Here is a 26,812-nt window from a genome sequence, read left to right as displayed (position 1 = left end):
TGAGGGACTGAGTATGTATGTGAGGGGCTGTTGGGGTGTATGGGTAGCCTTGTGGTGGCACAATAGGTGAGGTGTGTGTAGGATTGGGAGATGCTGGGTGTGTGTGTGTGTGTGCCTGTGTGGGGACCGAGGGCATGTGTTTGGCGGCATGTAGGGCAGTGTAGAGGTTGAGTGTGTTACTGAGGTGTGGGAGCTGAGTGTGAGGTGTTATTAGGGAGTATGGGGGCTGAATGCTCATGTTAGGTGTCACTGGGGTGTTCGAGAGGGCTGAGTGTCTGGGTGAGGTGTCACTGGGGTGCATGGGGAGATGAAGTGTCTGTGGGGTACATGGGGCCTGAGTGCCTGGGTGAAGTGTCAGTGGGGTGTATGGGAGGTGAAGTGTCACTAGGCTGAATGGAGGGCTCAGTGCCTGGGTGAGTTGGGTGCATGGAGGGAGGGCTGAGTGCCCAGGTGAGGTGTCAGTGGTGTGTGTGTGGGGTGAGTGCCTGGGAGAGATGTCAGTGGGGTGCAAGGGTGTGTGTGAATGCCCGGGGGAGGAGTCATTGCAGTGTGGGGGGAGGCAGGTGAGTGTCCGGGGAGGTGTCAGTGGGGTGCGTGCTCGGGGGAGGGGTGTCAGTTGGGTGTGGGGGGGTGAGTGCCCGGAGGAGGTGTCAGTGTGGTGCGGGGGGGGAGGGGGGGAGTGCCCGGAGGTGTCCGAGGGGTGCGGGGGGTGAGTGCCCGGGTTAGGTGTCAGTTGGGTCGGGGGGGGGTGAGTGCCCGGAGGAGGTGTCAGTGTGGTGCGGGGGGGGGGGGGAAGGGGGGAGTGCCCGGAGGTGTCCGAGGGGTGCGGGGGGTGAGTGCCCGGAGGTCTCCGGTGGGTGCGGAGGGTGAGTGCCCGGGGGAGGTGTCAGTGGGGTGTGTGTGGGGGGGTGACTGTTCGGGGGAGGTGTCAGGGGGGTGCGGGGGCTGGTGAGTGCCCGGGGGCGGCGTCAGTGGGGTGTGTGTGGGGGGTGACTGTTCGGGGGAGGTGTCAGGGGGGTGCGGGGGCTGGTGAGTGCCCGGGGGAGGTGTCAGAGGGGTGTGGGGGCTGGTGAGTGCCCGGGGGCGGTGTCAGTGGGGTGTGTGTGGGGGGTGACTGTTCGGGGAGGTGTCCGGTGGGTGCGGGGGCTGGTGAGTGCCCGGGGGCGGTGTCAGTGGGGTGTGTGTGGGGGGTGACTGTTCGGGGAGGTGTCCGGTGGGTGCGGGGGCTGGTGAGTGCCCGGGGGCGGTGTCAGTGGGGTGTGTGTGGGGGGTGACTGTTCGGGGAGGTGTCCGGTGGGTGCGGGGGCTGGTGAGTGCCCGGGGGCGGTGTCAGTGGGGCGTGTGTGGGGGTGACTGTTCGGGGGAGGTGTCAGGGGGGTGCGGGGGCTGGTGAGTGCCCGGGGGAGGTGTCAGGGGGGTGCGGGGGCTGGTGAGTGCCCGGGGGCAGCGTCAGTGGGGTGTGTGTGGGGGGTGACTGTTCGGGGGAGGTGTCAGGGGGGTGCGGGGGCTGGTGAGTGCCCGGGGGAGGTGTCAGGGGGGTGTGGGGGCTGGTGAGTGCCCGGGGGCGGTGTCAGTGGGGTGTGTGTGGGGGGTGACTGTTCGGGGAGGTGTCCGGTGGGTGCGGGGGCTGGTGAGTGCCCGGGGGCGGTGTCAGTGGGGTGTGTGTGGGGGTGACTGTTCGGGGGAGGTGTCAGGGGGGTGCGGGGGCTGGTGAGTGCCCGGGGGAGGTGTCAGGGGGGTGCGGGGGCTGGTGAGTGCCCGGGGGCGGCGTCAGTGGGGTGTGTGTGGGGGGTGACTGTTCGGGGGAGGTGTCAGGGGGGTGCGGGGGCTGGTGAGTGCCCGGGGGAGGTGTCAGGGGGGTGTGGGGGCTGGTGAGTGCCCGGGGGCGGTGTCAGTGGGGTGTGTGTGGGGGGTGACTGTTCGGGGAGGTGTCCGGTGGGTGCGGGGGCTGGTGAGTGCCCGGGGGCGGTGTCAGTGGGGTGTGTGTGTGGGGTGACTGTTCGGGGAGGTGTCCGGTGGGTGCGGGGGCTGGTGAGTGCCCGGGGGCGGTGTCAGTGGGGTGTGTGTGGGGGTGACTGTTCGGGGGAGGTGTCAGGGGGGTGCGGGGGCTGGTGAGTGCCCGGGGGCGGTGTCAGTGGGGTGTGTGTGGGGGTGACTGTTCGGGGGAGGTGTCAGGGGGGTGCGGGGGCTGGTGAGTGCCCGGGGGAGGTGTCAGGGGGGTGTGGGGGCTGGTGAGAGCCCGGGGGCGGTGTCAGTGGGGTGTGTGTGGGGGGTGACTGTTCGGGGAGGTGTCCGGTGGGTGCGGGGACTGGTGAGTGCCCGGGGGCGGTGTCAGTGGGGTGTGTGTGGGGGGTGACTGTTCGGGGAGGTGTCCGGTGGGTGCGGGGACTGGTGAGTGCCCGGGGGCGGTGTCAGTGGGGTGTGTGTGGGGGGTGACTGTTCGGGGAGGTGTCCGGTGGGTGCGGGGGCTGGTGAGTGCCCGGGGGCGGTGTCAGTGGGGTGTGTGTGTGGGGTGACTGTTCGGGGAGGTGTCCGGTGGGTGCGGGGGCTGGTGAGTGCCCGGGGGAGGTGTCAGGGGGGTGCGGGGGCTGGTGAGTGCCCGGGGGAGGTGTCAGGGGGGTGCGGGGGCTGGTGAGTGCCCGGGGGAGGTGTCAGGGGGGTGCGGGGGCTGGTGAGTGCCCGGGGGCGGTGTCAGGGGGGTGTGTGTGTGGGGTGACTGTTCGGGGAGGTGTCCGGTGGGTGCGGGGGCTGGTGAGTGCCCGGGGGAGGTGTCAGGGGGGTGCGGGGGCTGGTGAGTGCCCGGGGGAGGTGTCAGGGGGGTGCGGGGGCTGGTGAGTGCCCGGGGGAGGTGTCAGGGGGGTGCGGGGGCTGGTGAGTGCCCGGGGGCGGTGTCAGGGGGGTGTGTGTGTGGGGTGACTGTTCGGGGAGGTGTCCGGTGGGTGCGGGGGCTGGTGAGTGCCCGGGGGAGGTGTCAGGGGGGTGCGGGGGCTGGTGAGTGCCCGGGGGAGGTGTCAGGGGGGTGCGGGGGCTGGTGAGTGCCCGGGGGCGGTGTCAGGGGGGTGTGTGTGTGGGGTGACTGTTCGGGGAGGTGTCCGGTGGGTGCGGGGGCTGGTGAGTGCCCGGGGGAAGTGTCAGGGGGGTGCGGGGGCTGGTGAGTGCCCGGGGGAGGTGTCAGGGGGGTGCGGGGGCTGGTGAGTGCCCGGGGGAGGTGTCAGGGGGGTGCGTGCCTGGGGGAGGGGAGGTGTCACTGGGGGAACGTGCCTGGCTGGCCGGGGCTGACGCTCGTCCGGCGGCGTAGGGGTCTGTGAGGGGTCTCGGGGCCGGGGCGGAGTCAGACAAATCCCCCTCACACCTCCCTTCGCCGGGCACCAGCGCTACCGCGGCAGAGCCAGTTCCTCACATGACTGGTCACATGACCCGGGAGTCACATGAGCGGGTCGGGGGTGGGGATCACATGACCCCCCCAGTTCCTCTCTACATGTCCCAGGGGCAGCGACGCCTGCTAGTTCTGGCTCCGCTCTGAGGCCCCCGCGCTGCACCCATGAGACGCGCCGGCCGCGGCCCGGGGTCTGCTCCGCGATGGTTCCCCGCGCCCCGCCTCCCGGCCTGGCTGCTCCTGCTCCTGCTCTCGGGGCTGCGGGGAGGCGGCGAGGCCCAGAGCCTGGACTACGAGCCGCTGTGCAGGTGGGTTCCCTCCGCCGGAGCTGCCGCTGCGGGGCTGGGGGGAGGGGGCTGTGGGCTGGAGCCCCCCTGCAAGGCCCGTGGCGTTAAAGAGACAATCTCTGAGGAGATCCTCCGCCCCCCATCCCTCACTGAGCTGCAAACGCCTCTAAAAATGTGGCAGCGAACTGGGGGGCGAACGGGTGCCCGGAGGTGCTGTCTCCCTGCTTGTCAGATGCGGTCCTTGCCTCCCATGCTTGGTTATTTGTGTGCCCCTCCGCCCGTACCATTTGTGGTGTTGTGGCCAAGCTCTTTCTTGTGCAATTGCCTTTTGCTTCCTTAGGCCCAGTCCTCAGGGGTACAGCCTTTATTGCCTTCACCATCTGCCTTGTGTTGTGCCATTAAATAGCCCTGCATTTCAGCTCCGGTGGCTGCATGACGGGGGGGCTTGACCCTTATGTGCAGTTTGTGACTCTTCTAGTAGAGTGCTTCGGGATCCTCCCTAATTGGTTTCTAAGGAGACTGCCGTTATGGTATACACCTGTGGAGAAAGAGTGGGTAATGTTTGAGGCTGCAAGGTGCTTGGTCTCCTTTTATTACCCTTTGTTTATGTCGTGCTGAAGTAGTTAAAGGGGGGGGGGGGGAGGGAATGCCCAAGTCACTAAATGACCTAGGCTCCTAAGTCCCATTTTCAAAAGTGACTTGGACACTTGAAAATTTCACCCAAATTGTTAGGGTTTGTGTTCTCTCAGAGGAGAACCTTAAATATGAGTAGTTGGCTCTGCTTTTGTGTCAGTGATCCCATTGTGCTTATTAAGTTTGGTTTTGTACTGGTATATTTGATTAGTTTTCCTCCTCCCCAAGCCCCTGTTGCCCAATGCCTGGGCCATGGCCTGGCTGCTGCCCTCCTCCCTGCAGGTGACTGCTTTCTACTAGTGTCAAATATCTCTAAATTCATTAAGTGTGCTTGGAATGTTTGGGATCAAAGGAACTGTGTTAACATAATATATGACTTCTGCATGCATAAATTGTCTCTCTCTGAGTCAACTCAAGCAAGTTGTTCCAGTTGCCAATTTCAGTGGGTGTCAGGCTAAACAGTGGTGAGAAAAAATAAAACTTATATTGGCCCTAGCTTAGTGTGTAGCAGCTGTTTGTGAGCTAGCTTTTTCCCCCTCTGGGCTAGAGATTCAGAAGTTGAAATTGATAGGTGTCTTTGAGTCACAAATGCTTTCCAGGTGCCAGGGATGCTGGAACTAGGAGCACTGGGAGTATGGCAGCAACCTCTGATTTGAAGTAGGCTTCCATCATATACAGGGTTTATGGTTTTGTTCAGTGTCTTTCAGCATCCCCACTGTAAACATTGTTCCAGTGCCCCTGCCTGATGCTCTGGGTGAGGGTAGAGGGACAATGTGGCTATACACTTTTAGTTGATACAAGGAAGAATGTAAAGGCTTGTGCTAACCCAGAGTGTACAGTAGTATCATATTAGTATATTGGCCCTCTCTTCTATGTACTTTCATCACAAATATAGTTTCAATGAACAATGTAGGTAATCAGCTTCTCTGCTAGAAGTTTTGAAGGTTTGTCCTGTTAACATATCTATCATAAAACAGTTGGTCTCAGATATTTCAGAGGCAGACAGATTATATATAAATATATATTTATGTATACAGCTTCTCCTGTTTAAACAAGTTAGAAATACACTTAGAAATCAAAGTAATTTTAAGTGTGAAGGAGGGGTGAGTTAAAATATAGTTCTACTCTGAAAATCAAAACTTTAAAAATGGCACCTTCTTACTCTTAAGCCTGTTTCTGTTGTGTGCTGTCATATTTTATTTTAGTCAGGCAAACAAGTTTACTCCTTTATTTTATTCCTGTAAGTTCTACAGTGCAAACACAGCTAAGAAGGAGCTGTATCCGCCTCCTCCTTGTGCATAGTCACAATGTGACAGTTCAATTGATTTTTGCAGAGTTGGCAGGTAGAAAAAATTCTTCTTGTAAACCGAACACATTTGTTCTGATATTGAGACATAATAAACATGGAACCCACTATTGGAGCTGCTTCTGGAGTAAGTCTTCAGAGCCTTAAAGTGTGATTCTACTCCATCCAGTTTATAAATATTGTTGGCATTTAACTGTTTTAGTACTGATGAATTCTATGGCTTAATATAAGAGTTGCACAAAAAAAAAAAACTGTAGGAATGAATTAAAATATGTTGTAGATATGAGTCTTTTAAGACGGTCAGCAAGTGCACCAACTCTGCACAAGATTACCTACTATGGGCATGTATACAATGGATTTCTTCTTCTCAGGTGATTACTATATCTGTTCAAAAGTGCTATGGGCCTTTCTTCTGCTCTAGTCAATAATACATCTTATTAGATTATTTTCTTGCATTACAGTAGTGCCTAGGGTCCTCAATCATAACAGGAGTTTGAGTCACACCAGGTACTGTACAAAGACATAACACAGACAATACCTGCTCCAAAGAGCTTCCAGTCTAACTATAAATGTACCTTTTCAAAGCTATATTTTTAGGAGGAATATGGTCCAGGATTGCTTGATTTTCATGTTATTTCAGCTCTGAATGAATAATTCAACTACCATCACTCACAAAACAGAACACTCAGAAAATGAATACACCTCATTCTCTTGAAGCACACATGCACATCTTCATTTGTGTAAGATCTCCATTAAAAGTTAACCCCTCCAATGCTGAAGAAAATATTTATCTAGTGCTCCTGTCTTCCCCATTGGGGATGCAGCTCTATCTGCAGGAGCAGGGTCCAGCTGGCCCTACATGCACCTGGCACCAGTGGAAATAGCAGGGGATCCTAAGAGCCTTTAAAGGGTCTGGGGCCCTGCTGCTCCAGCCACTTTCCTGCCTCCTCCCAGTGGGACTTTCGGTCACTTTTCATTTTTCAGATAACTTTTCAATTTTTAAAAGGTGAAAGTGAGGCCGTGACTCCTCCCTTAAGTCAATAACCACCACCAGGAACAAGGCCACCTTTGGGCTCTGTCCTTTTATAAGAAAGAAGCCCCTGCCCCAGCTCTGCTCTTTTAGGCTACTCTGCCATCTGCTGGTGAGGAAACCACATTTCAGCTCTTATTTTTTAGTCTTGTCTGAGTAAGTACTATTCTCTTCCTTCCTCTTCTGCACCTCCCTCCGAAATCAGGTAAGAGCAACAGGGGTGTCATGCCAACCCACAGATTATTTAAAGGAAACTGATGTATGATGCCACTGACACTTCCTCTTACTGGGCTCAGCCCTATCTATTATTGTTATCATTTATTACGGTTTCCACTGGTGTTATGCCATAATGCTTCCAGAGCATCCACCACTATTCCAAGAACACACTGCTTCAGCTCTGCCCATTCCCAGGACTCAGCTAGGTTAGAGCTCCAAAAGATATTCAACGGACCTGCCTTTCCCATGACATCTTGGAAATCAGACCACCATTCCTCCACTTGGCACATCCCTTGGCAACATCTACTACTTCTCCTATCACAGTTTGAATTGGGAGGAGCTGTCCAAGGAAATAAAGGCAGAAATAAGAAACCAGATTCTACACATCTGACACCTAAATACTGCACAGGTCCATTACCTAGGCATGGGTCAGAAGCAGGCAACACAAACCATCGTGAATTAAAATTGATGCTGATAAGAATATATGACCTCATCAGTGATTAGTTTTCTAATTTCTGTAATCTTCTAATAGAATAATCCCTCTTCTTCAGTAGCAGACATTAAAGAGAGATCTTGGTCCATTTGCTAATGGTCAGAGTCCACATCGCAACTGGGGCCCTGTGTGGCATCCTGAATAGGAATTCCAAAGAATGCATAGAGATGGAATTTCTGTCACCAAATGGTCCCTCTGTATCAGTGATGAGGCATTTTGCCGAGGGAGCTTGTACTGCCAACTGACTATGATGTACCTGTCTTATGGCTAGACACAGTTTCATTTTCCAGGGCTGAGATGAACTCTTAACATACCTTACCTAGAAAATTTTTGGATCCTTTTGTATATCTAACTCTACTATGGATTGGTGGTAGACTTTTTTTTTTTTTTTTTTTTTGATACAGTGCTACAACTTGTCTTGTATGTTAAAAACTGGGCAGAGTCCACTCTTTCTATGACTGACTGGTAACACTTTGAAAACAGAACTGTACACTCCTTAATTTTAACCAGAATGACCTCAAATGAAAGTCATTCCCTAATGCTAGAGAATCCTGGCCATCCATTGCCATCAGTTATCACCAAGGAATTAAAATGACACTGGAACTCTTTTGGGGGGAGGAGAAACTTGTGCTTGGGGGAACTCCAATTGTTAGGCTGTGTAGTGTGGTTATTTTCGTATCTTATGTGTTTCCTTTTTTCCTGTTACAATATTAACATGCTCATCACAAACATATTGACTTTCCTTGTATATAGCTTACTCTTATCCAATAATCTGAAGTGTCTGGCTGATAAATCATATATAATTTTTGTTGTTGCAATTTAACAGTTATGAAAATCTTGCTGTGGTAACTTGCAGTGAAAAATAGCATCTAATTGTAAGTTTAATTTAGTTCTGTCTCCATTATTATATACTGTGGAAAAACTGCTAGCACAATACTAATGCTACAGACATAACTTGTAAATATCTCGATTGCTAACTGATCCCATAAGGGCCTGGGTATAGCAGGTCTCTCAATCAGTTTAACTTTTGGCTAGTCTCTTTTGCTGGAACACTGGAACCATGTCTCCTTCTCACTGGTCCTACCACACCCTGTTCAGTGTTCAAAGCTGGGCAAACTAGAAGGAAAATTTTCAAGGTAGAAAAGTAGTGTATAGGACAGCCTGCCTCCAAGTTTTCACAGGCACCACAAATGCACACACTCTGAGGTTCTCTGCAGTTCAGCTGTAGTGGTCTGAGTTGCTTTGGCCTGGTGCTCTGTTGGTTAGGTTGCCTGTGGAATCTAGGAGTGAAGGGAAGCTTTTTATGGAGAAACAGTCTTCCTTTCTAAGTCCTGTTCTCTGGCTTTATAAAACTAATTTCATGTTTTCCACCAGCTGTTTTTCTTCACATGTTCAGCCATAACTGTGCTAGGTAAAAATCTTGCTTTCAGAGAGTGTCCCTTTAAGCCAGTCAACTTAAATCTGCATGATTGTCACAAAATTTACCAGTTAAACCATTAAGGCTACTATAATGCGAACAAGTAGAGGAAAGAGAGCCTCTCCATACCTTCAGTTTATCTTGTGTATCTGACTGCACTTTGGATACAGTTCAAATTCTTCCCCAGTTTGTTTGCATCTTTCGCACAGCAACAAGAGGAGAGACAAATCCTTTTTAAGGAAAATTATTGTGAAGTCACAAAATAAACTGGGGACAGATTTAGTATTGAAAACTACTTCTAAGTCATGTCTGCAAAACTATTGAATTTCAAAATGATGTTTCTATACAACAAATACTTTCAGGGCAATTTTGAAAGAAAACTATTCCTCCCTTTCCTTCCCTCCCTCCCCCCCATTGCAAAACAACTTCTTCCTGGACTTTAACTGTTTCTGCACTGTTATATGTTCTAGCCCCTTTCCACCTTCATATTTTCCCCTCTGCCTTCCTCCTTTCTGATGGACCTTGCCTAGACAAAACAGGTGTAGCTTGATGAAGAGCAAGTGACTTCTTCTGCAGCAGTAGGATGAGTCAATGTAGTTTTCATATGCTAGCTCAACCAGTATTGTGGTAACGTGCAGAGAGGTGTTACTGAGCAGCTGCTCTTGTGTATATTTAAAATAAACCTCAGGCAAAGATTCACTAAGGTGGAGCAAAAGTTGTAAACCCATTGCAGTGTCACTAGCTTTAGGGGGAAAAAATGAGTAGAATATTAATAGACTGTTGCAGTGTTTCAAATACTTGTAGTTTTGTTTTAAAGTTAGGAATTCAAAATTGTTGCAGCTTAACTCCAACTCCAACAACCTTAACTCTCTCCTCATAATCTCATCGCCCATGCGCTTCCAATCATAACTCTATGCTATTATTCTTTCAGCCTCTTAATCACAGTACACTGTACCATAATTGACATACTAATGTGTGTCAGGTCCACACCCAACACGTGTGCCACTGACAGAACCAGAGAACGGCCTCCAGTTCACCCTCTTTTGAGGAGGTGCACGCTGGGAATGGGGAAACCTGATGATTTGTTCCTGGCTCTGTCACAACTGTGCCTTGTGACTTGGGCAAATTCAGATAAATTAGCAGGTTTCTAAAGTATGCTGCAATATTTAAGTAGGAGGTGCCACATGAATGCAAGATATTATTCTACATATGCAAACCAGACTGATCCAAATCCCATCTCGCTTTCTTAATAACATGCTTCCCTCATATCAGATCCCTTTTTACTGTTGCTTTAACCCTTTTCTGTTTGCAGTGATTGAGCTCCATTCAGCTGCAGGCACTTTAAAATTGGTTCATCCTTGTAATTGGCTTGCATGTATTCTGCTCCATAAGCCAGTGGATGTGTCCTAAGACGTATGTAGCCCCAAGTGAAATGTTAAAGCATAGGGGTGAGGGTTAAGAATTCCTGGCCAAATCAGTAAGTTATATAGGTTTGACATATGACATAGCTTTGTCGTAAGGACATACTTACCATCAATGTTTGTTGAACAAAGTGACTGGCATACAAGAGCAGAGGGTGAGATTGTTTGGAGTACATTAACTGCGTTCTTTCCAGTGTGGCTTTTTAAAATTTGACCGTAACTTTGCATTTCCTGCTGTTCAGATTTTTATGCTTCTTGGAAGGCTAGATGTAGTGATCAATTTTTGTTGCTCTTTGATTTTGTATTTATGATACGAACATATCTCTAAGGTTTTTGTCAGGAATGGTTCATCTTTAAGTTTTTTTCAATTTAAAGACCACTTTTAAAAGTTTAAAAAAAACCTGATTCTTGTAAACATGATGTTTAACAACGGAATGGGTTCTTCACAAATCATGAAAACAAAACTTCAGTCTTGTGTTCTTTGCTGTTGACTACATAGACACTTGTGGATTAACTTTACAATTCTTTTTAAAGCTTACTGATGTGGAAGTCTTGCAGAATTTTGAGCACACCAAAAAGGAGAGGCTGGTGTGGTTTGGTAGCTAGCAAGGCAATGAATACCACTTGTGATGGGCCTCTACAATTGCATGGGAGTAGGTGCGTGTCTGACTTTCCAGTAGTCCTCTGTTACCACTGAGTTGTAGAGAACCAGTAGGTCATGTTATTCAGAGCAAATTCACACAGAATATTAACCAACCAGGTTCCTTCTGCTTTACCAGAACTGGTGACCAGCATTTTCAAGCTTTATTATTAGATGGCTTACAGCCTAAACTTGAGAAGACAGATCTTGGACTGATTTTCACCTTCTTGTAACTCAATGCATGTTACTTGCTGTATGAAAATCTTGACACATGGAATAATTTAATAGACTGATAAGTTAAGTCTTGGCTTAGGATGTCAGTTTCAAATGTAACTTGAAATTAGGTGTGCATTTTTTTTAAATAAACGTATTAAATTTAACTTAGAAATCTGATTTAAATAACCTTATTAGAAAAAAATCAATGATTTTTATCTACACTAGGTGAGACTGACACAATTTTGTAAACACATTTTTGATTTCAATGGAACTGCATTTTCCAATGGAAAACTGTTCTAAGTTTTTTCTTTTCCTGCCCCCATGGTAACTGAAGGTTAAGTCAATTTTTTCAGGTGTGTGTAGTTTTTTTTAACTTTACTACCTCTTCACTCTTTTACTTAATCTTGCTCTGGCATTGTCTAACTCCTTTCCCTTCCTCCATTTATTGTATTTTTACATTAACTTCTATTCTTTGCTGCTTTTGCTTGGAGCTCTTTCTCTACCTCAGTGATAACTAATTTGTGAAATGTACCTGTGCATATGGGGCTAAAGATTAGACTGTATACAGGAAAGGGGAAATGCTTATGGAGTAGATATTGAATTCTTTTTACCCATCTTCCATTGGTTTGCTAATGCCACCAACTTTTCCTACCTGGTGTTTAGTAACTAAAAGGTGATCTACTGTAAGGCTTGGAGGGAAGAAAACAGGTCATGTTTGGAAAGTTGTCTAACACTCTTTAAGTTTGCAGATGGCTCTGATGCCTCTACACCAACCTATAACTTTTTTTTTTCCAAGCAGCAGCAGAGTGAAATTAAGAAAACTGGTTAACTTCTTTGCTGCTGCACAGACCCTGTGGGCAGTGGTGAAATTGACACACTGCTTATCAAGTTTATTTGTGTTGCTGCCTCTCGGGAAAGCAAGAACTCAGGGCCTGTCTATATAGCTAGTTAGTACACTGCAAGCTAGATGTAAATCTACAGTGCTTCTCCATGCCATGCCCTAACAGTCTGTGTGGACGCTGCTGTGGTGCACTAAAAATTCCCTAGTAAACTTTGACCTGCTCTTTCAGACAGTAATGCAACCAGGCACTGGAGATCTTCATAGACAAAGATGACTCAAAAACCAGCCTGAGAGTGGACAGAGTAGCAGAACTGCTCCTCTTCTCTCTTCCTGGTCCCAGCAGTCAGCCTTCAATGTGGACCAAAAGAGTATGTTTGCGTTCTAGCCGTTTGTGGGTTGGGGAATGATGGCTTCAAATGATCAAAACTCCTGCCAGCTAGAGATTGGTACAGAAGATGAGGCCCTCAAGCAGAGTCCATGGATTGCACCCTGGTGAAATCCCAGTAGCTGGACCAGGTTGTTGGACTTCTTGTGGCATTGACCCTGAATTTTATTGGTAGAGATGGCAGCTGTCTGATAAATGTCTCAAACCATATTGAAATTGTAAAACTGTAGAAACTGGAAAAGGGGATAGGTGTGGGGAAGAGCTAATAGGTCACACAAGTGCTTTAATTCCACCATGATCATGCATTAGAAATATCTGTGACAGATAATCTTCGAGTGCTGGCCATTCTTTTGAATGTTTATCTTAGTGCTTTGTGTAGTCTAAATTTAAAAGGCCCAAGTGAAGAAGGTACCTCCATTTTTTCTTGGGCGATGGAGCCACAAACTGACATCTCTGGGGAAAATGTTTCTCATTCGGTTTACATTGTCCCCTTAATTTTACTTCATTTTTTTCATAGCATCACTCCATTGTACTTAGCTAAATGGCTCTCCATTCACTGTATTTACATACTTTAAAGATGAGTATGAAACTCTGTGCCTCCTTCAGTTGTTCTTTTGGTCTAGCCATACATATTAGTACTCCATCTTTCCTTCAGAAGCATCTCTCTCAAGCCCCTGTCATTTTTCTCAAAAAGAACAGGAGTGTGTGTGGCAGTTTAGAGACTAACAAATTTATTTGAGCAGTGGGCTGTAGCCCACGAAAGCTTATACTCAAATAAATTTGTTAGTCTCCTGTTCTTTTTGCGGATACAGGCTAACGCGGCTGCTACTCTGAAACCTGTCATTTTTCTGGGTCACATCTGAATTATCTCTGTCAACACCTGCATAGTATTGAGTGGCCAGACTTTTAAAGGAATATTCGCAACAGCTCTGTAGAGATGGGTCTCTATTATCACGAAGACAACTGCTGAGTTGGAAGCATTTTCAGTCAGTGGTAAAGTGGCTAAATTTCTTTTTGTTTTTCTCCCCCCTCCCCCCCCCCCTCCTCCCGGGCCCATACACCTAAATAACATGAAGGAATTATTATACTGCATCAGAGACAAACTTCAGAATTGGGATTCCAATGTTATGGAGACTGTGGCATTATTTTATGCTTAGCGTTGGTTAGATCTGATATTTCATGGATGGGTTTTTGGGCTTGAGTAAATGGTTGCGAAGGAATGTATTAACTGACAGGCCATTTTTTGTTTTTTTTTCTTTTCTTTCAGTTATACATGGGAAGCAATTGATGTAGATAAACATGTGCGTTATAAAATAAATCCCTGCGGTGGCATTGAAGACTGTGACGGATCAAGTGCAGTCTGTGCATATGACCTGAATAAAAAGTTATATCTGTCAGTAGGTAAGTTAATGTTTTGTTTTTTACAGTGTCAACATTCCAAAATATAGCGAACTTTGCTGTTTGCTGTAGCTTCTCTCCAGGTTTCCTAATGTATGTTAGCCACAACAATATTGCTTAAATTACAGAATAAAATTGTAATCTAAGATTTCTACCCCGCCTACTAAATTCTTTTTCTTATGCTGGTTAACTTTTACCCAGTTTACAAGAGTTTGTAGCTGTTACTCATAGCTTCCAATGTCAGAAAGGATCACGGTCATCATCTAGTCTGACCTCCTGCATGATACAGGTCCTAGAACTTTTCTAAAATTCCTCTTGAACTAGAGCAATATCATTTTTTTTTAATTTAAATCCAATCTTCGTCTCTTAAAATCCTCCCCTAACAGGAGTAGTAACAGTATGTATTACACTGTAGTTGTTAGTATATCTACTTATAGCACAATGTACATTGCATACGTGCTTGTTGGTTGAAGTGTGGTTTTTATGTAGAAAACGAATGCTTGGATTAGATCAGGGTTTCTCAAAAGGGGTCGCTGCTTGTGTAGGGAAAGCCCCAGGTGGGCCGGGCCGGTTTGTTTACCTGCCTCGTCCGCAGGTCCGGCCGATCGCAGCTCCCACTGGCCGTGGATCGCTGCTCCGGGCCAATGGGGGCTGCTGGAAGCGGCGGCCAGTAAGTCCCTTGGCCCGCACCACTTCCAGCAACTCCCATTGGCCCTGAGCAGCGATGTGCAGCCAGTGGGAGCCGCAATCGTCCGCAGGTCCGGCCGGGGCAGGTAAACAAACTGGCCCGGCCCGCCAGGGGCTTTCTCTACACAAGTGGTGACCCCTGTTTGAGAAACCCCGGATTAGATCTATCAACGATACCTCACTGGAGAAATGTCCTTTATTATAGACTCATAGTTACCTATATCCCACGCAAACATAGTGTCTCCTCACCTACTTCTATTGCTGAAAATTATTTACTGTGAAGAAGTAATTCCACAGTATTTTAAGTTTTGTGCATGAATATTTTTCTCTTTCTCCCCCCACCCTCCTCCGGCTCCCTTATTTGTTTCTTTGTTACACATTGGGTAGTAATGGTGATTCGATTATTTCTCATTTATATTTGTCATCACTGTGCATTTGATTTGATATTGGGAAATTGACAGATCTGTTTGGTACAGTGTGTTTGTCCCTTTTAAAAATTGTTCAGGGTGACCAGAACGCTGGGATGGATGGTACTTTTGTAAAACCTAAAGTAAATAAAGTCCCATATTTGGGCCTTGGCAGGTCATGCTTAGATCTGCTATCTGCACGTGTAAAACCAAAGCAAAACTGTGTACTTCTGACTACTGTTTTCAAGAGTTCAGTGGCTACTCCTTTTCTCCAGGGTTTTAGTTCTTTTAACTGATGAAACAGACTTGTATGTAATTATTTGTAACACATTTTTTCAAGATCTTTAAAATAAGATTAAAAAATATCCAGTTTAAAAAAAAAAAAAAAAATCTTTTTCATGCATCTTTTCTGACTACTTAGTAACTGTGAAACTTAAGTCTAAATTAGGCTACATGAAGCAAGTTGGTAGGCTACAGTGCGTGGATGGGTTCTAGGAGAGGTGATAACTCTTCAGTAGAACAATTGCTGGACTCGACCTACTGGACCAGAGAGCTCAATTAGATTGAAGATTTAATCTTCATGGGGTAGGGGAGAATCTATAAACTGCAAACACACTTACACTTTCAAAAGTGATTAGTGGTGGGTTTTTTAAGTGACCAGCTTGTCCTGCCATAAAGGATCCGGCTTTCAGATGGAAATTCTAGGCCTTAATTCATGATTTTGTCTGTGCATAAAATGCAAACGCTATCTGAAATGTCCAGTTCTCTGGAATGGCTGCTTGTACATCTCTTACCGTAAATTGCCAGTAGTCAAGGAATAAAATTAATTTTTTGGCTCCATACAGATTCAGATCTGCTTTATCTGAACACTTTGTATAACTGTAATATCCCATGTAATCTGATACAAAATTCAGTTTGCTATAAAGCCCAGGCAGCAGGGCAGCTAAACTTGTCCTACAGATGTGTCACTTGGGAAAGGATCTCAAAAATGGGCAGAGTCTGACCCTCAGTTCTAACACCTTTCCCTCTAAGACTGGTGTGCAGAATTTGTTAAAATGGACTTGAGAGTCTCTGCCCTTTGTATTCCTACTGGTGAAGCCCAGGTTCTAGAGACATAACTACTAAATGCTTGTCAGATTTTTAACTTCTTGTAAAGGGTTTAGGAAGGATACCATATGGATCTTGACAAAACATTAATATTCCACTTGACGCAAAGCTTCAAATGTCTTTTTCTTGACTTGATGTTAGCGTGGTAAAGGAATTGCACAACAAGTTGAACCAATTAAAAATTTCCTTTTAAAGCCTTGTTTGATGTAATTCTGAACTATATCTTAAAACATCACTTTATGACTAAGATAAAAATTTTATAATTCAAGTAATGCAGTTAAAAAACCCTCCATATGCAAAATCAAGGTTGCCTAGTTAAAAAGCCAAGGAATGCAGAAGCAAAGGTTTCATTGTCAATGCTAACTTGACTAAGTTCCACATGGCTAATACTCTTATTCCTCTTTTATTGTGTGGCTTAAGATAATTGTCAAAGGCATGCAATAAAAAAAACAGGATGTGCAATGTGGTTGAGTAAAGGAACTTGAACTTCTGAATTTTCTGATTACTTGTGACTCTTTAACAGTGGGTTAAGAAAAATGTCAAGCTAAGTTATTTTGCCTCCACTATGATTTGTTAAAATCAGATGGTGCCTATAAGTGTTCGGAAACAAAATACAGATTTTGTTTCGTTGGGTGTCTGAACTCCTAGTTGGGTTAAATGGGGCTTAAGTAAAAGTGTGATTCATCAAGTTGCTTAAGCCACGTGCCTAACTTTAAGCTTGTGAGTAAACCCATTTCAGCAGGAAAACTCACATGCTTAAAGTTACGTTTCTGGTTTAAGTACGTTGATGAATCAGAGCCAAAATTCTACTACACAAGCTCTGCAAAATGAAAAGCTTTGTATAGTATAGCGTTCATCAAATCACTTGTACAGTGGTCAGTTAGAATAGATACACAGAAAGAAAGCTTTGAAAGCAAATTGTTCCTTTCAGTTAATCGTTAGCTATTGTCTTTGTTGCACAGGCCCAGGACTAAGTCTATCTGTGGATTCTAATTTTAGTAAATCAGTTTTATTTATATTGCATCGTTTTAACTTGACTGTGATCAGACGCTTGCAAAGTATAGGTTGAATATACAATCATTGAATTTCAAAAAACTTGAAAACCTTACTCCTGGTTTTGTGAGCACCATATGCTTACGCACTCACCAGTAACACACAAATTAGTTGGAGTAGCATTAGAACAGGGGTTCTCAAACTGGGGGTCAGGACCCCTCGGGGTCTTGAGGTCATTATATGGGGGTCACAAGCTGTCAACCTCCACCCCAAACCCTGCTTGCTTCCAGCATTTATAATGGTGTTTAAATTAAACACACTTCTTAATATATTTATTAGGGGGGTTGCACTCAGAGGTTTGCAATGTGAAAGGGGTTGCCAGTAAAAAACAGTTTGAGACCCACTGCATTAGAAGTCTGTAGGCTTTCAGTGAACAAAAAGGAAGAATTCAGCTAAGGCTGAAACTTCATCTTAATCTGGCCTGCTTGACCTGAGTGCTCAAACACGCTCAATGTGTGTGCATTGTTTGAGCACTAGGGCTGTTCGGTGCTAGCCAGGTGCAGCGGGAGGATTGAAGACACAATTTCAGCCTTAATTCTGAACTTCCTTCTCTCTCTCTCTCTCTTTGTAATCTGGTGGGTTTCAAGCGGAATATTAATATTAAACTGGGGTTTCTTCTACAGAACAGAAAAGGAAAAATGTGCAATATCCCATTGTACATGTTTTGTATCAATATGTAGACATAACTAGCCTACTACATTGCGCTAAGTATATAGTAAAGGGGTACAATTTATCCAAATAACTTAGAGTAGCAGCCTTCCAGGATAGACACCTAAGTGCATGAGCTATGCACAGCACAGTTTAATGAGACTCTAATAGGCCTCTATTCCTCTAGAGAAGATGCATATCTGAACCTAGGGAGAAATTTGGGTATTCTTTTGAGTAGATGGGGATTGGGGGGGAGTTTGTGTCCACTGATGAGGATCCTGTTCAAGGCATGTATGTGATTGCCTCCCCCACCTCCCTCCGGTTAATTGTGGGTAAAGTTGACAGAGAATTTTGCAGTGTGAGGAAAGGGAAGGTGTATAGGAGGCACATGGAGATGATATAAGCTGATGCGGAGTTTTGCCAAAGTTTTAAGGTGAGGAAAAGCTACTGAGGATTTTTAGCTTTAGATTTTTAAGGATGTTAACTTCTGTATTATGTATAGGCTCTTGGGAAATGGCACACAAGAAGGAAATATGAGACACTGACTCTAGCACAGGATTTCTCAACTTGTGGGTTGGGGTCCCAAAATTGGATTGCCAGAATGGTAGCTCCTGTCCCACAGGGCTGGTTGGGCTCCCTGCTCCAGGCACTGTAACCTCTGGGGTTCCAGCGCCACTCAGGTTTGGTCCAGCCGTCCTGATGACTGGAGTCTGGGTAGGCCAAATTTGTGTGAATGACACTGCAACCTCATGAGCCAGATCACAACTCCACTCCCACAAATTTGGCCCAATCAGAGGGGCAGGGCCAAACCTGACAGGTGCTGCAACCCAGAGATTGCAATGTCCCAAGCGGTGAGCCAAGCCCAGCCAGCCCCACAGCACAGGAGCCGCCACTGTGGGGTGAGTGCCTGGCAGGATCCGACCGAAACAACCTCAGGGCAGGGATGTACCAAGACAGAGTGAGAAGGGCAGCTGCCCAGGGTGCAAAGTATGGGGGCGGCTTGGGGCTGCAGGGCTCCGGAGGGAGTGCCACCTCCACCTCCTGATTCACCTCAGCAGGCCATCCAGCCTGTCGGAATTGGGGGAGTGCAACCAAAAAATCTGCGGGGGGATGTTACCTACCTTCCCTTCCCTTCCCCCCCCCCCCCCCGACACATTACCTCTGGTAGGGGCATAAATATGTTTGCTCACCCCAGCTGCTAAAATGCCTAGTTATGGCTCTGCCCCAGAGCCTCCACCCCTAGACTATTTACTGCGTCGCGGCAGGCCTTAAACCAGGGGTAGTCCATTATTTTTTTTTGTCAAAATCCAAATGTCTTGGTCAAGGGGGGGGATGTTGGGGTCCGTTCAAAAGCATCTGACATTCTGGATTTGGCCCGCGTCTGCCTATTGACTACTCCTGCTGTAAACATTTACAGATGGGTCCTGAGACCAAAAAGGTTGAGGACCACTGCTCTAGCATATAGCTGACTTCTTGAGAAAATTGGTTTAATCTAGATATTTAGGGCTAGTCTACTCTAGAATCGCCACAGCAGTGCAGCTGTACCAATGTAGCTGCACCTCTGTAGTGCTGCTAGCGCAGATGCTGCATGCTGACAGGAGAGAGGTCTCTTGTCAGCATCATTGTTCCACCTCCCCAAGTGGCGGTAGCTATGTGGGCAGGAGAGCTTTTCCTGCTGACATAGCGCCATCCACATTGATGCTTAGATTGGTGTAACTTACGTCACGCAGGGTGGTGGCTTTTCCACACCCTGGAGTGACATACATTTTATGCTGAAGTAAGCGCTAGTGTGTACAATCCCATATTCCTGAATTAAAATGAATTTGCATCCAAACCCATTTTGGGATTTAAGTGAAAACAAACATATAAGTAGGTCCTGAAACTTTAGCTGACAACTGTTAGCCTGAGAAGTAGGTATAGTAGCCAGGGTAAAGAAATACTGTACTGCCACATCTCACTAGCAAGTCAAAAGAATGAAATATGTATACAACTTTTTCCCTTCAAACTGTATTAGTTTGTCTTGCTACACTATCCTTTCTTCCTGACTTCACTGCAGTCTTTCTTTTCTTACTGTAGATTGTGATGTATCTCATTCTGCGTTGTTTTCAGTCCCTTTCCCTTATTTACTATATATTCTGTCCTATCCAATATATTGTCTCAAATGTCTGTCCCCTTGCAACTATCTACACATTACCATCTTCTGACCTTTCCATCTCTCTCCTGCCATATACCAACTACCTGAACCCCAAATAAGCACATCCATTTCCATTGTAGATGGGTCTTAAAGTTTACCAGACACCTAATAACAGGAGGACTAAACTCAGGCCAGCGGTCCTGCTGTTCATGGCAATACCCCGGGGTGAAGCCATGTGTGCGGAGAGTGTACCAAGATGCTGTCGTCTGGATCCTGCTTAGAAACTCTTGTAGTTTTTGACTAGCAGGAGATAAACTTGAAGACCACACCCCCACCCCTTGCTGCTGGAGGAAACAATTGCCTGTTTTATGTTCCCTATTTCAGAATCTCTTGGCAGCAGCAAAAGGAGTGATGGTTGGCTTCAATGCTGCAATATAACATTTCTTGTTCTGTTTTGAGTCCTCCAGTACCTGTCTCTCTAGCTGTCCAGAGCTTTCCCACACTGCAGCAGAATGAAACAGACCTAAATTGTCAGCGTTTTGTTGCTGCTGTTTTAGTTTGGCATAGCAACAAAACCTGGCAAGACTCTGCCCATGCTGCAAACAGAACACTAATCAAAGTTCTGGGAAGCAACAGTGGTGTTCAGTTGCATGTCTGTAGATATGAGTAGAGCCGGGCATCGGCGTCTGCCTTGAGAAGGCTCTCTTCTCAGTGAGGGTTAGAATGTTTGGGTGTAATTCTGTGCTGCCACGTCCAACTCGTAGTTTATTGAGGAGTGAGTGCGAAAAGGTGCTTTTTCTGACTTCTGCTGCTTTGCACCATTGTATGTGATAGTACAACATCAGGGCAGTGAAGGAGGGAAAAAAAATTAGAAATGGCTCTCAGCCATTGCTGGCACTCAGCCACGAAAGCTTCTTACTGCAGGTGTGAATAGTGTTTTTTTTTTTTTTAGCACTGAATAAAAATGTCATTTTTTATTATGAAGAAAACAGAGTATTCTCAACACAACTTGACCAAGTTTTCATATGCTCTCCAGCATATCTGTAACACTGCAGAATTGTGTAGAAATTGCGCGTCTTCTACAAAACATGTTTATTGTCTTTGATAAAAAGGGTGTTGCCGGGCCTGCCTCATTGTGTAGCACATACTGACTCATCCAGAGCTGGCATTTGTGTGAGAATTCAGACTGTATTTGCAATATGTCAGCTGAGGAAACAGCGGTAGTAATAGAAATGATTGTAAAAGTAGAGTTACTTTAAACTGGAGCAACATTCATCCTCTGTGTATCCTGTCATTTTATTTTTGTTTGCTTTCCTCTCATGTCAACGTTAACTGTGCATTGTAACCTTGCCTCTAGCGGGTTACAGATGATGATTAATTGAATACTTCTGTAGGTCGCTCCTCACCACAGTGTGTGGGTTCTCTGAATAGCTTTTAGGGTGTTAATGTCCTAAAATGTGTCCCTGTAGCTAAATTAGCATACAATTATAGCTCTTCTTGTAATAGAAGTAAGGAAAAGAGAGGCCCTAAAATAGTGAATGTAATGTATTAGCTGGTAAGTTTCCATTGTGATTCACACCCATTAGTTTCCATCTGTAAGGTTTGTAACCAACATAGGTTTCCTCTTCAGAGTTGTCAAGTGGGCTGGCTATACAGCTCACCATGATAGAGCTTGCTGGTATCTGCATCACAAATTCCATCCCAGCTTATCTGCAGGCCTGGACAAAAGGGCAGAGTATCTGCGAGCCTGGTGGTAATGCCTTCCTGCTGACACTGGGATTTTGGGGGGGAGGGAAGTAGGGGAGAGCATTGGCAGTGGGCACTGTGTCTCAAATTTTGATGCCTGGCGTTCCTGTAATGTCATGGTTCCCTTTATCAATGTTAACACTCTTTTCTCTTTCCCCATCTTGTCAAAGTCTTCTACAAATATTCAGAAGTTTCCACTTGCTCCCAAAATACATTCCTATTTGGGTCTCCTCACTTAGCTCTGTTGCTTGCCCACAGGTAGGTCTGGAGTAGGGGAAATATGTTAGGGGAAGCCTAGCTAACTTGAACCACAACCAAGTAGCCTGTTTTTAAAGGTATCAGACTACATTTATATGAGATGGAAAATCATTGCCTGGCATGTGTTCAAACATGATCTGTTTTCCTAGTTCCGCCAGGGCCTAGAAGCAGAGGGAAATAGAAAGGGAGGAGGAAGTATCATGCTGGCATTTAAAGAGCACTTGCTGCAGTGTAATAAAATTGTGCCAGGCAGGCTTTGTTTCCTAGCTGTACAAAATTAGTGTTGGATGGGAGCAGGAGGACATGCAGTCAGTGTAGTAGATGTGGATTTTAGTGTAACATTTTATTCTTTTCTTAAAAATAACAGAAATATTAAAATAGGTCTGTACTGGAACATTTGTGTGGACTGAAAACTGGCACTAAGATAATTGAGGAGTAATGATAAACAACTGTGTAGACAGCTAGTGAAGACGTGTCTAGTGGGGTATGGTGTGTTGGGTCAGGTCTTAATATCATCATTAATCTGGAAGGGGGGGCAAACAACATAGTGAATAAATCTTTCATACTGGGCTGAGTTGCAAACAGTACTTTGGTTGGAGAAATAATAAAGAAACGTGGACAGAAAGTAACAAAATGAGATGCAGCTTGAGGGACGAAAACTCATGTTAATAGACTCTGAGGAAAATAATCCAAGATGCCCACACTCAGTGGATGGGAGAAACTCTGGAGGCTGTAAGGCTGAAAGACCTTGAGGTGGACAACCAGTTAGCTAGGATTACTGAGAGACATGTTTGCATTGGCTCTTTTTGCAGCCACCGAGGCATGATGTAGAGGGAGAGAGGCCTTTCTGTGTGGCTGTGGTGCATCTGTATGTGGAGCATCACGTTCCGTTCTGAGCACGGCATTGCCATGCTGACATACCCTGGAGGCTGGTTTAAGGACGGCAAATGTGGTCATGTGGGGTAGAGACTGATATGGGGAATGAGCCAAGCTCTCTTAAGCAGCTGCTTAGGGGGAGGAGAAATGTAAATCTTAAAATATTTGAGGGGTGCAAACATCAAAGGAGGAGAGGAATTATTTATTCTAATACAGAAGCATAACTTGAGGTGTTACGGTAAAAATAAGAGGGTGAGTTTAGACTTAATATCAGGAAGTAGCTCCTGATAGTTAGTGAGAGAGAAAGAAAGAGAAAAGACGCTGGAATAGTCTCCCAAGAGGTGTGATGGAAGCTCAGTCACGTGAGGTGCTTTAAAATTAGCATCTTGAGCAAAGCTGCATGGACAGATCGACTGGATGATTGATAGATTCCACCCCACCCCGCCCCACACCCCCACCTTCTTATGGCATGTCCCCATGCACATTCATTGTAGGCACTTGAGCCTAGCTCTTCAAAGGTATTGTAGTGCCTAACTCCTAAATACCTTTGAGGATCTGAGTCTTGGCTGGTAGTGGGGTGTTAAGTTATACTGATGCAGTGCCCAGAGGTCTCAGGTAAGCCAGGCTTCCCTTGTGTACAGGTGTCTAGCACACAGAGTAAATAACAGTCCCTTCCCCAAAGAACCTACAGTCTAAAATGCAAACAAGGGGATGGTGATAGGGAGAAGGGAGGATGGGTAACAAATAAGATGGTTTACCACTGGCTAGCTGTAAGTACAATTCTTAGCCAAAAGAGGTTGTAGCTGTGTAACAAAAGATCGCCCCTAATCAAAATGCATACTGCCTTTAAACAAACTGAATACACTGCAGCAATATTGCATTAATAAATACTACTCACAATTGCTCCAGCTGGAAAAACAAGAGGATGAATTTTAGTTTGAAAAGCGTGAGGGTAAAACTTTCAAAAGTGCCTACGTTGCTCTTGAAAAAGAGATTTAAGTTTATAAATCACTTAAGCACTTTTGATAATTTGTTCCCTGGGTCTGTCTTAATGACTTAATTTATTATTCTTTGTTTTAAAATTGCCATTACATGGGTTTGTATGTCTGGCGTAGTACTTAAGCTTAACAACAACAGAGGATATTCATGATGTACAAAGTTTTTTTTTTTTTTTGTTTTTTTGTTTAAAGTACTGTATTATTGCAGCTCTTATCTCTTCGTTTAGGTGACTCATCTTTGAAAAGAAGTTCTGAATCACTTCTTGAGTTCAACACTACAAAACCCTGTTCGCAGCAAGGCGCTCAACATGTTGTACAAAGCAACATTAACTTCCTTTGTGGGAAGACTCTGGTTAGTCTGTCATTTTTGTTTCCTTATGTCCTTTGTGTAAGTAACTTCCAGTGATCGGAAGAAGAGCTCTGTGTAAGCTCAAAAGCTTGTCTCTCACCACAGAAGTTGGTCCAATAAAAGAGATTGTCTCACCCACCTAGTCTCTTTAACTCCCATTTAGTCAGCATAGCTTGTGATTTTTCTAAACTTGCTTTTTGGAGAAATCTGAAATACCCCAGTTTGTGACACTACAGATGTGATTACTCCAGTTCTTTGAAACTCCCATGACAACCCATACTCTCCAAGAATGTGTATTGATCTCAGATCGTGGGACATGCAAGCCGTGCGTCATGGTGATATTAAACGAACAGCTATCTTGATTCCTGTGTTTTGCTAGGTCTAGTCAATGACCTTTTTTTTTTTTTTTTTTTTTTTTCCCCTGGTTCTTTAATGCTTTCAAATGGATTTCAGTATAGTATTTTCACAAATTATGTAATAAAATAAATTTATAAAAGTCAGCAGTGTACAGAACACCTGAAAGCTCTTATTTAAGTGTCAGCTTGAGTAAATTGTGGACTTTAAAATAGATGTAATAGAACAGTATCAAAGACTGTGACCAACTTCCATTCTTACGAGCTAATATATGGCTTTCAAGCCAGTGTTTAGGTTTGTAAAGTCCTTTTATTTTAATGTAGTGTCTTCTGATAATTGTTAGAAGTCAGAAATAAATATTGCATTGGTCAGAAAACAAACCTAGGCCTCTGACTCATTTCTCTTTTTGGGACAGCTTCATGTAAGTGTTTTTAAAACTTTAGTACAAATGTAAAATTCTAGTTTAAAAGGTTTTAGTTTGATACTTGATGTCTCTAGACTCAAACCTCCCAAACTCTTACTAGCTGAAATGATCAGAGCTTGGACTTCTGTAAATACTTCTACCTAGGACCCAAACACTTTAGGAAGTGATGTTGTTGGCAATGATAACGTTATTACACACCTTTTTGGAAAGCAGGGTAACTTAGACCATTACGTGAAGTGCCCGTACATCAAAGTTTTTTTTAAAGTTTCACATGCCCCATGTGACACGATTGAAGAGAGAGGATGCAGATGGAAGCTCAGAGATCCTTTTGCCCTTTCTACATTAGTTTCCCAGTGATAAGAAAATCTTCTCCAAACTGTTATTGGTAAACTATAAAAGCCAGTATGGCCAGGGCGTGACTTTGCTAGAACTAATTAAACAGTTCACATGATTAGGACACCGCCAACTCTTCTCGGTCTTTAACAAAATGATCTCTTGTTGGTATTGGCTGGCACAACCTTTTTAAAAAACGCTTCTTGCCAAGGATGTGTGTATTTACTAGAGTCTGGTTGGGACTAATGTAAACAGGGCATAGAGATCTTTTACCACTTCCTTTCCATCCTTCATCTGGAAATGGAAAGCTTGCTCTGCCTGTGATATTCATAGGTAAATAGATTTAGTTTCCATGGCTGTCCAGCCCTGTCCATGTTAAGCACTCCTTAAAGTACTAGACTGACTTAACAATAAGCTATGGTTATTGCACTGTTAAACTGATGGTGTGTTTGGGCATGAAAAGCTTGAATCTGAACCAGGCCTATCAAAACTAGTTTTTCCTTTACAGGAGAGATCCCTTGTTGGTATATGGTTGGAGATGAGATTATTTTCTCTGGCCTTAATTGGTAATTGGCTTGTGGGATAAATGGCAGGCAAAAAATACCTACCTATGAACGCTAAGGTATGGAGTCGTACATTAAAAATGCATTGTCTTGCTAAAACATAAATCATGGGCACCAGAGACCTGCTTTTCACAATTGCTGAGACCTGTTGTCCCTACTGAAGTTGAAGTTGTGGGCACTCAGCCTTTCTGAAAAGAAAGTCCCTAGTTTTGGCCTGTAAAATGTAGCACAAATTGTACACCTTGAAAATGAGGTATTACTTTTGAGGGCTCATGCGCACACTGTGGTATATGTCATATTTGAAGGGACAACTAGGACTTTCCTGTGTGTGTGTGTGTGTGTGTGTGTGTGTGTTTTGTTGGCAGTATGCCTCTGTGCTTTCTAACAGCTTTCCTTAGTAATAACTAAACTTGCCATTCATTTACGGGGCATGTCATCGTTTGAGTGCTATCCATGCCATTCTTATTGTCAAGTAATAATTTGGATGATTGCTTCCTTTTTAAAAAAATCACTTCTGTTTTGTTGGTACTGACTTCTTAAACTCATTTATTTTGGATTTCTTATAATTTTATAGCTATAAACTGAAAGCTAACTATTGATTTCATGATCTTTTTTAAATAGGGAACCCCAGAACTTGTCACCGCAACTGAGTGTGTGCACTATTTTGAATGGAGGACTTCTATTGCTTGCAAAAAAGATTCATTTAAAGCCAAGAAAGAGGTAATATTCTTAATCATGCGTGCATAAAGTGACATCACCAATTTTGCACTGTTCAGTTAGAAGGAATGGAATAGTAGGTCAGATAGTACTCTTGGTTTTTTACAGCATACCTTCAGTTATATATTAAGACTGAACAATGGTTTTCTAACAACTTTGGCACAAGTAGCTATTTAAACTTCACAAAAGCTTTGTCAACTTTTTTGAAATGAAAATCCACCTTTCAAAACTTATGAATATCCTGTTAGAACAAATTCTTTGTTAATAGCTTAAGTTAATGAAGATGAGAATTTTAAGTAACTCTTCAGCACTTGTGACTTGCTTTCGGCACCTCTGCACAGCAGAACTAGAGTGAAGGGTTTTCTCTGTTGCTTGTGCAGTAGCCAACATTGTCAACGTTTTGCCTTCAGTAGGGATCCCAGTGTTTTTTATGGAATTATTTTGACTTCTGGGCAAACCTTTCCACTGCTAGATTTTATAAAAATCAGTTCTCTTTGGA

General features: G+C 45.1%; 1 protein-coding gene across 1 annotated transcript in view; it reads left to right on the top strand.

Moving 5' to 3' along the window:
- The first annotated feature begins 3,472 nt into the window (after nucleotides 1–3,472).
- Nucleotides 3,473–26,812, top strand: part of IGF2R (insulin like growth factor 2 receptor) — a 94,387-nt gene continuing 71,047 nt past the window's right edge. Inside the window, exons 1-4 of the mRNA XM_054022209.1 lie at nucleotides 3,473–3,684; nucleotides 13,529–13,662; nucleotides 23,801–23,925; nucleotides 26,218–26,316. Coding sequence (XP_053878184.1) covers nucleotides 3,542–3,684; nucleotides 13,529–13,662; nucleotides 23,801–23,925; nucleotides 26,218–26,316 — 501 coding nt within the window. The 5' untranslated portion in view covers nucleotides 3,473–3,541. The remainder of the gene's footprint in view (nucleotides 3,685–13,528; nucleotides 13,663–23,800; nucleotides 23,926–26,217; nucleotides 26,317–26,812) is intronic.

The sequence above is a fragment of the Malaclemys terrapin genome, chromosome 3, assembly GCF_027887155.1.
Source record: "Malaclemys terrapin pileata isolate rMalTer1 chromosome 3, rMalTer1.hap1, whole genome shotgun sequence".
Taxonomy (NCBI): Eukaryota; Metazoa; Chordata; order Testudines; family Emydidae; genus Malaclemys; species Malaclemys terrapin.
Note: the sequence above shows the minus strand (reverse complement) of the source record. Positions and strands in the feature narration are given on the sequence as shown.